Here is a 17059-nt window from a genome sequence, read left to right on the forward strand (position 1 = left end):
GTCCTGTAATCTCCTAATATAATAATGAGCATAGTGTTTTTATATATTTTTATGTATGTATGTGTGTGTGTATATATATATATATATATATATATATATATATATATATATATATATATATATATATTTGTCCAGAATCATGCGGGGACACAAGGGAGGGAGGAAATAGTAACTCAGTGAAGGAGTAGTGACAGTAATAGCCCTGACTGGAAGTGAGTGAGAGAAAATAAAAGCAATGAGAGAAAGGAAGGGGTGGTAGATGAATAAGGAAGGAAAGGGTAAAAAAAAAAGTCAGCATTTCAACTCTGTGTATGTGAGTGTATGTACTAGGGAAGTATGTGAATGTTTGTATGTGTGATTATTTTGTACCTTATTTATATATAGTTAAGTTAATAAAATACTACAATTAGCTGCCATTATTGACAGCAGATGGTCAGGTAGTAAATATTAGATCTCACAATCTCAGATTATTTATAGGATCATAAAAATCTCAAGTCTACATTATTCAAATGGATCTCAAAGGCTAGATTCTCACTTTTAAGCTAAAAGATACTTCAGTCATGAACAGCTGTTGATTATACCAAGCACAAATGCAACTTGTATGAGATTAATATACATATATGAGATGTAAAGCTACTATTCACACACAATTTAGGCTGCATCCTGGAAAAGGTTATCTAGCAGATTGGTTAAGATACTTTCTCCAACACATGATGATCATACCAACACTGTGTTCTACCTCTGTTTTGTCTATAATGGTTCCTGTTCTGCTAAATAAGTAAGATAAGAACAATTCTGTCCAAATGTACTTGTAGCGATATTGATATCCTCACTCTTTCAGAGACACAATAAGAATGATCTCGTTTGAGATTACAACCATCTTTGGCTAGTTTGACCACGTTGTGTCCACAGCTCTGATTGGTTGGCATCTAGCATGGTTTGTCTCTCTACTTATTTCGCGCCAGGGTGTAAAGCCAACCAATCATGGCCTTCAGATAGGATGCTTCATTTGAGCCACTTCAACTCTTTAAATAAGCCTGCTTTCACTATTCTCTGTCTTTCGACTTCAGACCTTTTAAGGTCTAGTCACTGACCACAGAGCTACTCAGCTATGTTCTGGTTTGAGCGACAGATGACCAGCCTGCCAGCCATGCTCCTGCTATGAAGATGCTATTATATACCAGCGACAGACAGAATGTTCTCCATTTCCACCGCCGTCATCACCATCATTGTCTCCATCTCCGTCAACAACATGTACACATCAACAACACCAACCAGGTTTACCTCACGCTGTTTGTGTGAATCTTTCAACAAGGAAAACAGTCTACCTAAAGAACTATCTAAATCAAGAGACTCGGCACGGCATGATAGCCACAACTTCTACACATGTAGTAACCAGCTCTGCCATGTGACCCACAACATCTTGTTATAGAACTTACTACTGTGTACCTCATGTACTGGTAAACTAACTCTATCTTAACTCAATATGCTGAGACTTATGCTCTGTACTCTGTATTTTCTGTTATACGCATACACCTTTGTCTGTACCTTCTGTCACACACACGAACACACAGATACAAATACTATGTGCACGCATTTATACACAACACTTCGCTAGCACTCACATACTTTCTCTTTGTACACATTGTGAATAAAAGTCATCTTCTCTCTCAAACAGTAGAACGGTTTGTTGTCCCTCATTCATTCTTTTGGCACTGTATTCTATATCATCTTGATAGATGTCATCAGACTCAAGAAAGAAACTTACAAAGTAAACATCATAAATAACAAGGGAAACTTTATGTAGTCATTTGACCTACTAGAAATAGTAGCAAATCACTTCTTACTATCTTAAAAGGATACAATCAACCTTGTGGTTCAGGGTATACAAAATGAGTGGATTGTCATGACTGGAGTACCTTTGATTATAGGTCTACTGAGCACAGAAATGAGCTTAAACAACACCCCTAAAATTGGTTTGGGGTTCTAGGAGTCATAGATTAATAGTATCAGTTGGAGTTAACATCAATATCCATTAAAAAGAAACAATTCATCAAATTTTAAATGAAAACAAACTTAGAATTGTTATTCAGTTCAATATATATATATATTGAACTTTAAATTTGTGGTGCAATATATGGATTCATAGAGTCATGTGGCTATCACAGAAAGCTCCTCTAACAGACCCAACAAGCAGATCACATGGTAATCCAATACAGAGGAGTATAATGGAGAATTCTATGCAACTGAAATCCAGGAGATCCAATCAATAAAGGAGTTATAAACCATAAAATGTCAGGCGGGAGGAGAGTTGAATATATTTATTTAACCCCTAGTCATTTTTAGGATTGTAGCCATTTCACAGCCTTCATCATGTAATAATAATTTCAGTCCATAATAAATTATTTTACATGTCTGCACCAATATGCATGCTATGCATTATACAATACTATTGTATATTTACAAATCAATGCAGATGAAGAAAGTTAGAACACCAGAACATCATGGTTACATCAATGCTTCAAGTCTAAGTATACATACATAATTTTACATGCAGTTTAAGATCAAACTAAGAAAAACTAGAAAAAAAAAGAGAGAGAGAGAGAAGGAAAAATACTTACCTGTATCTCATTAACCTGTTGCTTTGCCTTGTTTTGTTCTTCTAATTCATTCAGCAGTTTGGAACGCAACATTTTGCTTTGGGATTGGAAGAATGACTGCTTTTTCTTCAGTAATTCATTCATTTCTTTGTTTTTGGTTCTTTCAAGTTGGATAACAGGAATTATATACAGTGCTGACAAGACACCCAATAGCAGCACCAGTACAATGACACTGCGCTGCATTTGCGAAAGGCGCTTCCACATCTGTAGGTGAAGAAATAAAAATCAGATCATAACAAGAATACAAATTGGCAAAAAATAATGCTCAGTTAACAGTCAAATAATTGATATCCTTGAATATACCTGTAATGTTCTGTACATCATTACATGTTTTTTAAAATTATTTTTTCATCCAACAAGATGGTTAGATAAAAATCCACAGTCTAGGTTGGTTACATTTGGAAATCCAACGATAGTTCTCGCTGATAGGAGCCTGTGGTGGAGGTACCTGAAGATTCTATCTCCATGACCCTCCCAGGAATAGCAAGCAGAGAAAATGGATGAATAGACCATTACATATTTTTAGACATACTTGAAGACTGAGTGCAAAATAAATCATCATCATCATTGTCCTTTAACGTCTGTTTTTCTATGCTGGCATGAGTTGGATGGTTTGACAGGAACTGGCAAGCCAGAGAGCTGCACCAGGTTCCTGTCTGATTTGGCTTGAATTCTACCGCCACCAGCATGAGCACTTTCAGCACAGGACTCTTGCAGGCCAATCCTCTTTACCAGGGGATGTGACATTAACACTTCTGCTATGGATGACAGCTCTTCTTGAATACAGCAATGTGCCAAGTATCTTGGTCCTTTGTCATCTCATCTGAAGATTCAGCTTTCTGAGGTCATCCTTCAGTACTTTGTCCCATGTCTTCTTGGGTCTCCCTCTTCCATGAGTTCCATCCACTTTGAGTGAACGACACTTCTTTATGGAGCTGTAAGCATCCATCTGTATACATACATATATATGTAAGTGTGTGTGTGTATATATATATATATATATATATACACACACACACAAACACAAGGAGTGATGGGTAAATTGTCACCATTTCATATTTTTAATTTTGTGCATGTGCATCGTTTGTTTTTGATTTTGTCAACTACGCAGTATAGTAGGGTCAGTTGGGCACCATCTGTGAGAAAAACAGCATCATGACGCAATTCACTCTGCCAGAAATTTGGAAACGACATGCTGTACTGCTTGGCATTTGCACTGGAAGTTCCAATACAAACATTTCAGAGTGTTTAGGTGTCAATCTTAGGACATGTGCCGAGAGTGATAAAAATCAAACATTCAATCAACATCATAGTGTTTGGAGTGATTACTAGTGATGGCAATGTAACACCTCTATTCATCTTCCCACATGGCCTCAGACTCAACACGGAGGCCTACATCAAGTGCCTGGAGGAGGTAATGTTGCCCTGGGTCGAGAAGGTGGCTGCTGGAAAACCCTATGTCTGGCAAAAGGACTCTGCACCATGCCACACAAGCAGGAGAATCCAGTCACGGCTGTTAGACAATTTCTGTGATCACATAACCCCTAACATCTGGTCACGTAACTCCCCACACTGCAACCCCCTTGATTATTATGTGTGGAGCACAGCTGAGCAAGAGACTAACAACACTCCTTATAACACCAAAGATGAACTGAAGGCAAGGATTATGGCCGCATTCACCAACTTAAACAAGAGGACCATCCAGAAGAGTTGCAGGAGATTCCAAAGTTGTCTGGATGTTGTAGCTGAAGCCAATGGCAATTTTATTGAATAAATTTACTCTTTAGTATTTCAAGATATTTTTATGTAATTTTGGTAAATATATCTGTTAAAATGAATTGTCAGTGTTATTTTCATTTTTGTGCAATTTAGATGACAGTTTATTCACTGCATCCTGTATATATATTTGTATACACACACACACACACTTATAGATATATACTTAGTGGTTAGGCTGTTGTACTCACAATCACTATTTCATGGATTTGATTCCCAAACTAGGTGGTGTGTTGTGTTCTTCAGCAAAACACTGAAAAGCACATTGTGACCAGCGAGGTGTAACAACATCTGATAGTCTGATCAGTCACATGAAAACGTGATAATTTTATACATATATACACACACACACAGGTGCAGGCATGGCTGTGTGGTAAGGAGCTTGCTTCCCAACCACATGGTTCTGGGTTCAGTCCCACTGCATGGCACACTGGGTAAGTGTCTTCTACTATAGCCTCTGGCCAACCAAACTCTTGTGAGTGGATATGGTAGATGGAAACTGAAATAAGTTCTTTGTGTGTGTATATATATATATACACACACACATATATATATTTATTCATGTGTGTGTGTATCTTTGTGGCTGTGTTTGCTTCTCCACCACCACCATTGCTTAACAACGGATGTTAGTGTTTACATCCCCGTAACTTAGTGATTTGGAAAAGAGACTGATAGAATAAGTAAGTACTAGGCTTACAAAAACTAAGTCCTGGGGTTGATTTTTTTTCAACTAAAACCCTTTAAGGTGGTGCTGCAGCCAAATGGCTGAAACATGTAAAAGAATAAATACACACTTACACATATCATCATCAACCAGCTGGGTGACTTGCCTGGATAATAAGTCATATTAGTCTTTTGATAGCTGAATGTCTCATCTGTGCACATGACAGTTGTTTGCAAACAGAAATGATTGATTCTCCTGGTCACTGACAGTCTGTTGACTGTTCATCTGCTCAGCATCTACTGACATTTGCCATTTATTCAATAAGCTCATCTGCTGAAATAGTTTACATCCACCATACTGGTTCCCACAATTTCAATGTAACCCTGGCTTGGGTGGTTAGCAAGTGCTCAACCTTGTCAAGAGGCTCCCCATGATTTGCTAACCTCTAATTAACCCAAAGCTGAGATCCTGACAGGTGCTACTACACTAGGTCAGAGTAGACCTAGGAATAATAGCAGCTAAGAGGTGGTTCTGCATTCCTCAAAACTTTGGAACTCCTGAACCAGGGACCCACTACTGGATGTGGGTTAAAGTCATACTCAGAACTTAATACACAGATATACATATATAAAAAAAAACCCTTTAGTCATGAATGGCAATGGGACCGCACCTAGAAACTTCCCTCTGAGGCACAAGTTTGGGCAAGGTTGCTTATGGAAAACTAGCAGTTATCCATGCATACCAGCCTTCCGTCCCCATTCTACTGTTGTTATCCAAGGCAAAGGCCAATACAGCTTGACACCAATGACATTGCAACTCTTCTACAGAGGAGTAAAGTGTCTTGCTCAAGAACACAATACACAGCCCAGTCTAGGAATTGAACTCTCAAACGCATGATTGAGTACCTGACACTCTAACCTCTGAGCCATGTGCCTTCACACATACATATGTACACACACATCATAAATATATGTATGTTTAGTGTTAACTGTTGGAGAAAATAGAGTATTCAATACCATAGTAGAGATTAATGATATATTTTATTTTGGTAGGGTTAGTATCTTGTTACTCTGAGTCTTACCTGTGTGACCAAAATAAGATGTGTGTGTGTATGTATATATACACACATTCACATGCAGATACATACATACATACATATATATATATATACACACATATATATACTTTTAAACACACACACAACACATATACTTACATATATACACACATACATATACACATGCACCCCCCACCCATACACACAGCAATATTTCAGATTAGATTTTCTTAATAACATTCTAGCTGAACCTCTTTCTGAAACATTATGCTATTCATTATTATTATTATTATTATTGGTAGTGGTGGTGGTAGAAGTCATCCCTGTCAATTATTAATATCCCCAACCCATCTCTATACAATATTCTTAGAGCAGGAAAAAAAAATGGAAATATAATAGACATTCTGTACAAGACTACTATCTGTTCATCTCATTTGCATTCCTGAGACAACACATTAGTAAATTAGTCTTTTTTAACTAAGAACTGAAAGAGTCGCAAATGAGAATATCAATTAGGTTATAGACTGGTTTCATCAAGTTAAAGTGTAAAAGAAATACAAGGTTATTCTTAACTTATAACTGTTGTCATATGAATATGTGTGAATGTAGTAAATGTTCAATACAGTGATACCTTGCAGTACGAATTTAATTCATTCAATGACCGAGCTTGTTTTACGATTTATTTGTTTTACAAATCAATTTTCCCCATTGAAATTAAAATATAACTAATCCGTTCCAGCCCAACAAAACCACCCAAAAATTATTTTTCATAGGCTTTAACACAGAAATGGTGCAGTTTCTAAGAAAATGACAACTGTAAAATCAAAATAAAAGAGAATGCAAAAGAAATATGTAAAGTGGTTTTATAAATTTAATTACCTCAAAGAGGGGATGATTTGTGTGCGAGGAAGACGATGGGGCAGGGAGGAGGGGGATTATTGTTTGGAAGGAGAATCTCTTTCCATTATGACTTCAGGAAGAACAATTTCTGACATTTTCTCTCACACTTTGCTTAAGTCAGGCATTTTGGACACACTTTCTTCACTTTTCACACTTGCAGGTTGTTTCATTAAAAACACCAAGAGAAGTCTGCTTTTTCCTGCCTTTCAAAATGTTACAAAAATGTTCCAGAGCAGTGTCATTAAATAAAGCAGCAGCACAACTTGTAAATATGTTTTCTGGATGATGTTTTTCTACAAATTCAGAAACATACTGCCACTTTGTCAACACTGTCTTTATGTCACTCGTAGAGATAGCCTTCTCTGCTACACTGTCCTCCTCTGGAGAACCAATTTTATCCACTGCACCTGAAGCTGCAGGAGTTCATGTTGTAAGCTCTTCTGAGTGTTCCTTGACGAGATCATTAATGTTACCATCGTCAACCTTGAGGTCAATGGACTAGCCAAGAGACACTATCTCCTTGACTACAAGTATCTCATACTCAAACCCCTCAAAGTCTCTTTTGGATATGCAATCAGATCACAGTTTCCTCCTTGTGGAATTCAGCGGTCTCCTTGTTACACCCTGCTAGGCCATATCAATGGTTTTCAGACAGTTAACAACATTGTAGTGCTCCTTCCAAAACTAACGAAGGATTAGATTTGTATTTTCAGTGACTTCAAAGCACTGATGAAACAGGTGTTTGGTGTACAATTTCTTAAAATTAGAAATCACCTGTTGGTCCATGTGCTGCAAGATAGGAGTGGTATTGTATGAAAGGTATAGAACTTTTATGAAATACAATTTGTCCAGGATATCATCTTCATAGTTAGGAGGGTAAGCAGGAGCATTGTCAAAGATGAGGAGGGCCTTGAGAGGAAAATCCTTCTCCACTGCTGGTCTGAAGATAGTTTGATCCACTCAGTGAAGAATTGCCTGGTGACCCAGACTTTAATGTTTGCCCTCCACATGACCAGCAGCTTCTCCTTCCAGATTTTGAGCAACTTGAACGCTCTTGGTTTTTGGAATGGCAGACAAGGAACAGTTTAATCTTCAAGTCTCCATTTGTATTGATACAAAGGGTGAGCTTGATTTTGATAGGTTTGTGGCCTGGCATTTCCTTCTCAGCACTGTCCTTTGCACTAATCATCTTATGTCCCATGGCTAACACATTAGCTATTATAAAATAATAGCAAAAAATGCACAAAACTAAAAAAAACTCTGGGCAAAACACAACAGGGATGCTACCACAAGATAAACATGTGAACTGAACGATTGGGAGATTGTGTGCAAGCTTAGCGCTGACTAGTGGTCACTTGTATGAAACTTGCTTGTACTGTGGATTTCCAATCGTACTTCTAGACAAAAATATACGTGAGCCTTGGCTCATACAGCAAATTACTCGTACAATGGTACACTTGTACTGCAAGGTTCTATTGTATACAATTGTAGCTAAGAAGGAAGTTATTTAATTTGACAAGTAGTTCAAAGAAAACTAATGGTACAGAGTATCTAGAACAGTGTTTCTCAACCATTTTTTGGAGGGGTTATCTATGGACCCCTTTGATTCCTAATTTCACTCTACTAGAACCTCCCCCATAGCCATTTGATACTTAAAGCTCCTATTACATATTTTAAATTAAATATTATTAGAAATTGTATTACTCTTTTACTTGTTTCAGTCATTTGACTGTGGCCATGCTGGAACACTGCCTTTAGTCGAGCAAATTGACCCCAGGACTTATTCTTTGTAAGCCTAGTACTTATTCTATTGGTTTCTTTTTGCCAAACCGCTAAGTTACGGGGATGTAAACACACCAGCATCAGTTGTCAAGCGATGTTGGCGGGGACAAACACAGACACACAAACATATACATACACATACATATATTATATACATACATACGACGGGCTTCTTTCAGTTTCCGTCTACCAAATCCACTCACAAGGCTTTGATTGGCCCGAGGCTATAATAGAAGACACTTGCCCAACGTGCTACACAGAAAGCTGACTGAGAAAACTGAGAAAACTGAATGCATGTAATACAGTTAGGCAAATACTAAATGTGAACCACAGATCCACTGCTCCAGTTATACCTGCCTGAGCTTAGTTTGGCAGTTTGGGTATCTTTTACTTGTTTCAGTCTGGGGTACTGCCTTAAAAGGTTTAGTCAAACAAAGTGAACCAGTACTTATTTATAAAGTTTGATATTTGTTCTATCAGTCTCTTTTGTAGAACCACCAAGTTATGGGGATGTAAACAAATCAACACTGGTTGCCAAGCAGAGGTGGTGGGGGATCAAACACAAAGAGACACACACACATATATGTACTCACCTCTTCAGCAAGACACCTGCTCCTCTCCTTCTATCAGTTTCTTATTCCTCCCATCTATACCCTGCTCAGTCAAGGGGTCTTATCTTGTGGTATTTGGTGACTTTCCCTGAGCTGATGCTACATGAAAAGTGCCCAGTACGCTCTGTTAAATGGTTGACATAAAGAGAAACCAGCTGTAGAAACCATGCCAAAACAGACATAGAACCTGGTGGAGCCCTCTAGCTTGTTTGTTCTTAAACCAGCCAATCCATGCCAGCATGGAAAAAAGGACATTTAATGATATATATATATATATATATATATATATATATTATATATATATATATATATATATATATATATACACACACACACACACAACAGGCTTCTACACAGTTTCTATTTACCAAGTTCACTCACAAGGCATTGGTTGGTCCAAAGCTACATTAGAGATATTTGTCCAAAGTGTTGCATAGTAGGACTGAACCTGAAACCATGTGGTTGCAAAGTGAGCTTTTTAACCACACAGCTTGTCCAGTTTGTTCTTCTATGCATGTAAATTTTGGTGGTGGCCTGAGTAGTAATAGGTATGTGCATGCTATTGCATGTAGACCTGAATTAAATGGAGTGGATAGTATTCTTAGCATGGAAGTGTACAAGCAGAGTGGGGTGTCATAGATGTATCAGGGTATTTAGTGATGTAGTGCCAGGGACTGTGGGTTGCAACTTGCTTAACAATGAACTAGAGGCAGTTCTATGTAGTTACTTCACCTGCTAGAAATAGCAGCCTAATTTTCTTTAAACTACTTTCTACTGTTTGATGCCTGAATGTTTGAGATGAATTGTAAATAAATTTAGGACTATTAACCCCATTTTTTGAGATAAAAAAAATCTTCTAACATTTGCAGATACTTAGTCAAATATTGAACACTGTTTCCTCTCTGAAAATAAGGCTTAACCCTTTTTTCTTAAACAGATTTCTGATGAACTACACAGCATTTGTTTCAATTAATTTTGAAAAATAACAAAGAATTTGGTAAAACATCTTGGTCATTACTAAGCTAGTCATTGGAACATAAACTAACAAGGAATTTTAATTTAGATCACTTTATATAGAAAGTTTGTTTCAGAAATAGGGGCAGTCTTGGGCAGGTTGTATCAAAAGAGTTAATGTCTGAAAAATTATCATATTACTGTCTTAAAAAAAAAAAAAGAGGAAAACATACTGAAGAATTTAATTCTATTCTTTCTAATTTTCCCATTATAAACAATTATAAACATTTATGTATCTCCTGGGAAACTTCTATTATGAAAAGTTGAAATATTTTTTCTTACTTTGAATGCCAACAATGACATCAGAACAAAGAGGGTGGGTGCTCAATGCTTGCTGACATATAACAATGACCAGGTGTTCATTATTGTAGAAATATGGATTTCTTACATGAATCAAAGAAATTTTTAGAGGAAGAGAAATAATCTAGCATTTTTAAGAGCATCAATAATCAGGGAGATGAGATATTTACAGTTGAAAACAAAGCTGAGTGGGGAAACTTGGTTTGCAAAGAACTTCTTATCTACTGTACTTGCCATAATTAACTGAAATACAGAAATATCGTGCAAGATTGATGGCTTTAATAATAATAATAATCATCATTTAACATGTTTTCCATGCTGGCATGGGTCAGACAATTTGCCTGGAGATAATAAGCCGGAGAGCTGCACCAGGCTCCAGTGTGTTTTGGCTTGGTTTCAATGGCTGGATGCCCTTCCTAACACCAACCACTCCACAGAGCATACTGGGTGTCTTTTACTTGTCACTGGCATGGGTGCCTTTTATGTGTCACCAGCACAAGTGTCTTACACGTGTTGCCACCACAGGTGCCTTTTATGTAGTATTTAAAAACTTTTGGAATCTATCAGATGAAATAAATTTACCAAATAACTTACAGCTAGTTTATAAATAGCTTTACTGACTTGATCCTCCATTCCTTCTCATCATCATTAATACGGCTTTCATTCTGAAATATCTGCATTATACATTGTAGAGTCTTTCAAGTGACTCGATCTTGTATCATTGTCACTGAGGCTTAATGCTTTCAGATATGACTTCATGTCTTCCTTTGTAAGACTCCTCTTGCAAATATCTTTTATGACTAACTCATGATATTTTTTGCTCAGAATGCATCATCCAATTCCATTATACCTATACAAGTACAGTCATTTCTCCTTCACATATCAGTTCATGCTTTTCAAAATCAGTTACTTTCTCAACTCACTTGCGCTGAACCATTTTTATAAGATAATGTTCATCATCATCATCATCGTTTAACGTCCGCTTTCCATGCTAGCATGGGTTGGACAATTTTGACTGAGGGCTGGCGAACCAGGCTTCAATCTTGATGTGGCAGAGTTTCTACAGCTGGATGCCCTTCCTAACGCCAACCACTCCGAGAGTGTAGTGGGTGCTTTTATGTGCCACATCTGATATCTAATATTAAACTGAATTTTTCTAATCACTACAAATTCTCTATATTCACTCCCCCATTTCACTGTTATTTGGCATTACAGTGCTTATGTATGCCTTACAGCCTGTCTTTTAAGCTGAAAGTGCTTTGTTACCTCAAAGGTTAGTAAGTTAGTAAAATGTAAAGTATTTTCAATATTATTTCCAAGAGAGAGATTCATAAATCTATCAACAATAACCTTTAAAAATTTTGCTACTCTAAAAGTTTTAACAATAACAAATAAAACTGCACTGTTTCAAGAAAACCATGATTAAAAACAAACAGTAATTTGAATATAAAATACTTCTCCGTTGAAGTAGCAAGGTTCAAAATATATGTAGAATTAGTTAATCAATTTATGTTAAGGTTGCAATTGAATATTTGCTGAACAATGAAACCACATGCTTATTATAGAAGTCTTATAACTCAGTAGAGAGTATGGACATGATCTGTAAACTTCTTAAATGTGTATGGAGCAAGTTAATTTAGTAGAGCTAATTTTGATCCAAGTGACATAAATAGGAAGGTTTATATTCACTATTGCAAACTAACAAGATACTTGTCAATGAAACAGTGCTTCTAATATTTATAACATGATTTATATTTTTAAAACTTGTGTCTACGTGAAGCAGTTGTCATTTGAACCAGATTAAGGACTTTGTTTGTTTGGCAATTACTTTCAATGACATGTTAAATATGTTAATATTGGTGATGTGTAATAAGTGAGAATGTGCTATAAGAATGTAGAAGAGAGGAGACAAGTTAGAACAGTGGTTCATATAAAATTTTGTTAAAATGTATGTGAAATAAATTGCTTAAACTTCTACAATACACAAAATATTACATTTTTTTTTAATACAATTCCTATTAATTATAAAAATACAGTAGGATTTTTTGTTATTTACATTGAATGGCTATGAAGATCTAATAGAGTAAAATAGGAATCAAAGAGGTCTATTGGACAAAAAAAATGGTCCACTGAGTTAGAAGTAGGTATACAAATTATCTAAGACTTTATGAAAGCAGTTCTCCTGCATGCTGAAGAAACTAGAGCTGTTACTAGTAAGACTATTCTAACCAATTTAACACATTTTATTATTATTACTATGAATGATAATATTGAACTTATTATAATATTGAATAAAGTCTCAAAAAGTCACATAATCATCATCTATAATTTCTGAAGTTCCCTTTCCTATATATGTGTAAGTCAAACGGAAATCATTGAGGTAGAGTTTTTTGGCTAATGCCCTTCCTGTTGCAAACTGTCACCTGTTTTCAAGCAATTTCGTTCATAAAGCTTATATTTCTTATACCTGTATCAGCTTGCACTACATGTAAGCATAGCTAAAATCCCCTTGTCTCATCATTAATGCTAAAAGTTAGTCTTTTTTACAATCACTTATACTACATTTCCAACAAACCCAGCTAATTCTATTTTTCGTTTTTTGAGCTCTTTGCAAATCTTGGTTTATTTTAAGGCAATTTCATGAAATGTCATTATGTATTATCATTGGGAAAACGTGTACGTACCCAATTACAGACTCTTTTGAACACTAGTTACATGGATATAATCAGCTGATCGCTTCAGACAGTTAATGAATGTATATTTGAACAAAAAATATACTCTGTTTTTAACTGATAGCCACATGACTCTTACAGAAAGGTGTTATCTTCAACTACTTAATAGTTGTATGTAATAGGACAATAAATTTAAGTCTTTCTTTGAAATATCATGTTCAGCATTGAAATAAAGATGCTGTTAATATGGAAGTTTGTTCTCAAGTCTAGAAGTGACTGGGATGAATATTAGCATCTTGCTGTCAATGTTTAATTCATTTAACATTTCTACAACCAAATTTTTGCTTCTTAACTACAATCAGACCCCCAGCTATTATATCAGCAATCATCTGCTAATGTTTCCAAGCGTGACATCACGTGTGAAATTGTAGTAACTTATAACATCAATGAAATAAATTCTATATAATTCTATTAGCCCATAATTCAAGTTTTACTGGATCAATTCTTATTTCTCTTTTTGTCCAACCTGTTTATAGCTGTATTATATATATATAATACAGCTATATATGTGTGTGTGTTTAAAATTAACATATATGACATACCTGGTTTTTATAACAAGACTAGAATAATTCCAATTTCTTACATGTACAGAACCCTTAAATCCTACGAACAATTTTCAAAACATTTCTAAGCCCCTCCTTTCCGTTTACACGTTAATGTGTAGTTTAAAAGAAAAAAGCGTCTTCTTTATTTTCATTAAACTATATTCAACTTTGACCTGACATGAAACGTTTTGAAGGCAGGAAAATAGGATATATCTTGTTTAAAATGATTTTTCATAGGTCACAGATCCTACTCACATACACACGGAGAAAAAAGGCAACAAGATCAACATCTAACGTGATGTCAGGGATATTTTTTCGTTTCCTCACTTTCGATTTTCAACAATCTTTGTAATTACAAATTAATGCGTGTGTGTATGGGAGACTTGTAAAATGAGATATGCATAATTGAACCAGACTAAAATCTATCTCTAGAGATATAAAGATAAACAGAAAAGGCATGAAGAGAAAGGCAAAATAAACATGACAATCAGTAAAGTTAGTATGATTTTCACTTCAAAAGTGAATTTTACAAAATTAATGGTACTTCTGAAAAATTGTTTAATGTGTTATATATATATAAAATTTGTATATATATATAAATTTGTATATATATAAAACATGAACAGCAATGTACAACTAGCATAATAATAGTTTTAAGAGAAAACAAACAATTGTAGCAGTCGTGATCGTTCCGATGAGGAGATTGAGGGTCAATGAAGTTAGCAGCATACAGGGAAAAGAATCTGTTTCCATCTCAACTTCAATATTATTGTTTATATGGTATGATGATAAAAAGCAACTTTCTCACGCGTTTGTCTACTTAAATAAATGCTCTTAGAAAAAACAAACAAACAAACAATTAAAATAAGTTAATGAACAACGTCGAAAATTGAATGAAAAAACTGGCGAATTTATTATATTATGACGATTGAAGAGGCAGGGTTAGAAAAGAGGCAACTTGACTAGCTTTTATCAACAACGTATTTACTTTACACTACAATAGATAGGATAAAAACAAACAAACAATAGAATAGGTTTCAGACCGAAATATCAACAGATCAAGAATTATATATACAAAATCATCAGCTATAGTTTAAATTCTGTAAATGTCAAAAATACATGTTCAGTAGAGTGAGCGTGGTTTTCACATTAAAAGCGAATTTTACAAAATTAATGACAGTTCTGAAAAATTGTTTAACGTTATACATACATATATATATATATATATATATATATATATATACACACACACACACGCACATACTAGACAAATCCTCACGTTAATGAATCCGTCGAATTTTGCGATGAGATTCTTTCACACCTTTCTATGAAATCTATCCAAAATATCGAAAGGATTACTCATAATGAAAAAAAGCGACAATACATTCTGATCGGGAAATAATAATTGGAATAAATTAACTATATAAAGGGGTTGTGAGTCAAGTTGTGTCATTCCTATTGCTAAATTGTTTATAAAAAAGACTTCGGAATTCGTCAGCAGTGATTACGACAGTGGCGGGATACTACTATCTTCCCGAAAGGGGGATGTGTAACGAATAACAAAACTTCGTAATACAAAATGAGGAAAATGACTTTTGAGGCTATTTCAAGGATACGTTTTTTTTTTTTTTCTTTTTTAAGGAATACACAGTAAATTTACCATCATAATTAGCAGCTCTTGTGATGCGCACAGAAGCTCGAACATATACGCAGAACGTGGTATCATAAAAAAATATAACACATACATGTAGTAACTTGAGAAAGCGTAGGGTGATGCAGGTAGACATTTAAGTATATAATAAGATTTATAGCCATTCCTTAGTGAATATAACTTACCCTCCATAGAGATTGTTTCCGCCTCGCTTTGTTGTTGTCATATGAACTATCATAGTTTATGTCGACAGCAAAATTCTCCTTGGCATACGCGCTGCTCATCGTCGAGCGACTCACTAACAGCCGGCTACACTATTTACTTGCTCTTGTTTTCACTCTTGTTTTCACATGTAGTATCCGCAAGAGGGCGTCCCACAAAGTACTGATTAAATTTTTTTTTGCCTTATTCACATTGATCAAAATCAATATAGCAGGTATCTCATAAGTTAGACAGCTTTTGTTAATACATTAATGCTTAAATTCAGTCTTAAGGAGCACACACACACACACACACACACACACACATATATATATATATATATGTATGTGTGTATATATATATATATATATATGTATGTATGTATGTGTATATATATATATATATATATATATATATGTGTGTGTGTGTGTATGTATATATATATATATGTATATATATACACAAACATTGAAAGACACAAACAAAAAGTAAACATATGGACAAGTTTATATCTTCTAAACAGCAAATATCCAAGATTGACTTCAAAAACCTATGACATGTAAAAGAAAAATTCCTACAAAAACAAGAAAAAGGCCAACAATAATAAAAAGCTTCCAAATGGGCTTGCCAAACGTATTTTCATGAAAGTACCAGATTTAGCAAAATAAAAGTACCAAATTTTGCTAAAAAAATACAAAAATTTAAATTTATAATACTTAGCCTATAAATCTGTTGAAAAGTATTATATATATTATTCATACTGTACAGGGCTTTATTTTAAAGTGACTACACATATTTAATGTACTTAAACGTTGCATCATCAACTGGGTGAAGTTCCTTTTTGTACCAATGCTCTTGTCCTTCTTTTAATTTAGCACAAAGCTCTGCATTGGGTGTATAAGTCATGCAGTTTACATCATGAAAAAGATGTTTTGAATGTAGCAGAGCATTGGTTGTTTGGGTATGCCGTTTAGACCTGTTCTTGACTTTAATGTTATTTAGGACTGAAAATATTTTCTTGGTTGCAGCTGAAGAATGTGGCAATGATAGGAGCTGAAACAAAAAGCATGATCAGACTGGATAACAAGCTTCATCTCCACATTTTTCCTAAGAAATTTTATACCAATAATCTTCTGGTTTGGTAGCTTCTGTTATATCATTGTTAT

At 35.1% G+C, this 17059-nt stretch overlaps 1 protein-coding gene across 1 annotated transcript in view; it reads right to left on the reverse strand.

The window, feature by feature from the left end:
• Nucleotides 1–16031, reverse strand: part of LOC115227945 (endoplasmic reticulum mannosyl-oligosaccharide 1,2-alpha-mannosidase) — a 46448-nt gene extending 30417 nt beyond the window's left edge. The window contains exons 1-2 of the mRNA XM_029798640.2: nucleotides 15878–16031; nucleotides 2622–2864 (exon numbers count right to left, since the gene is read on the reverse strand). Of these exons, the coding sequence (XP_029654500.1) occupies nucleotides 2622–2864; nucleotides 15878–15976 (342 nt within the window). The 5' untranslated portion in view covers nucleotides 15977–16031. The remainder of the gene's footprint in view (nucleotides 1–2621; nucleotides 2865–15877) is intronic.
• Between the last annotated feature and the right edge of the window lie 1028 nt (nucleotides 16032–17059).

This window comes from Octopus sinensis, linkage group LG2 (assembly GCF_006345805.1).
Source record: "Octopus sinensis linkage group LG2, ASM634580v1, whole genome shotgun sequence".
Lineage (NCBI taxonomy): Eukaryota > Metazoa > Mollusca > Cephalopoda > Octopoda > Octopodidae > Octopus > Octopus sinensis.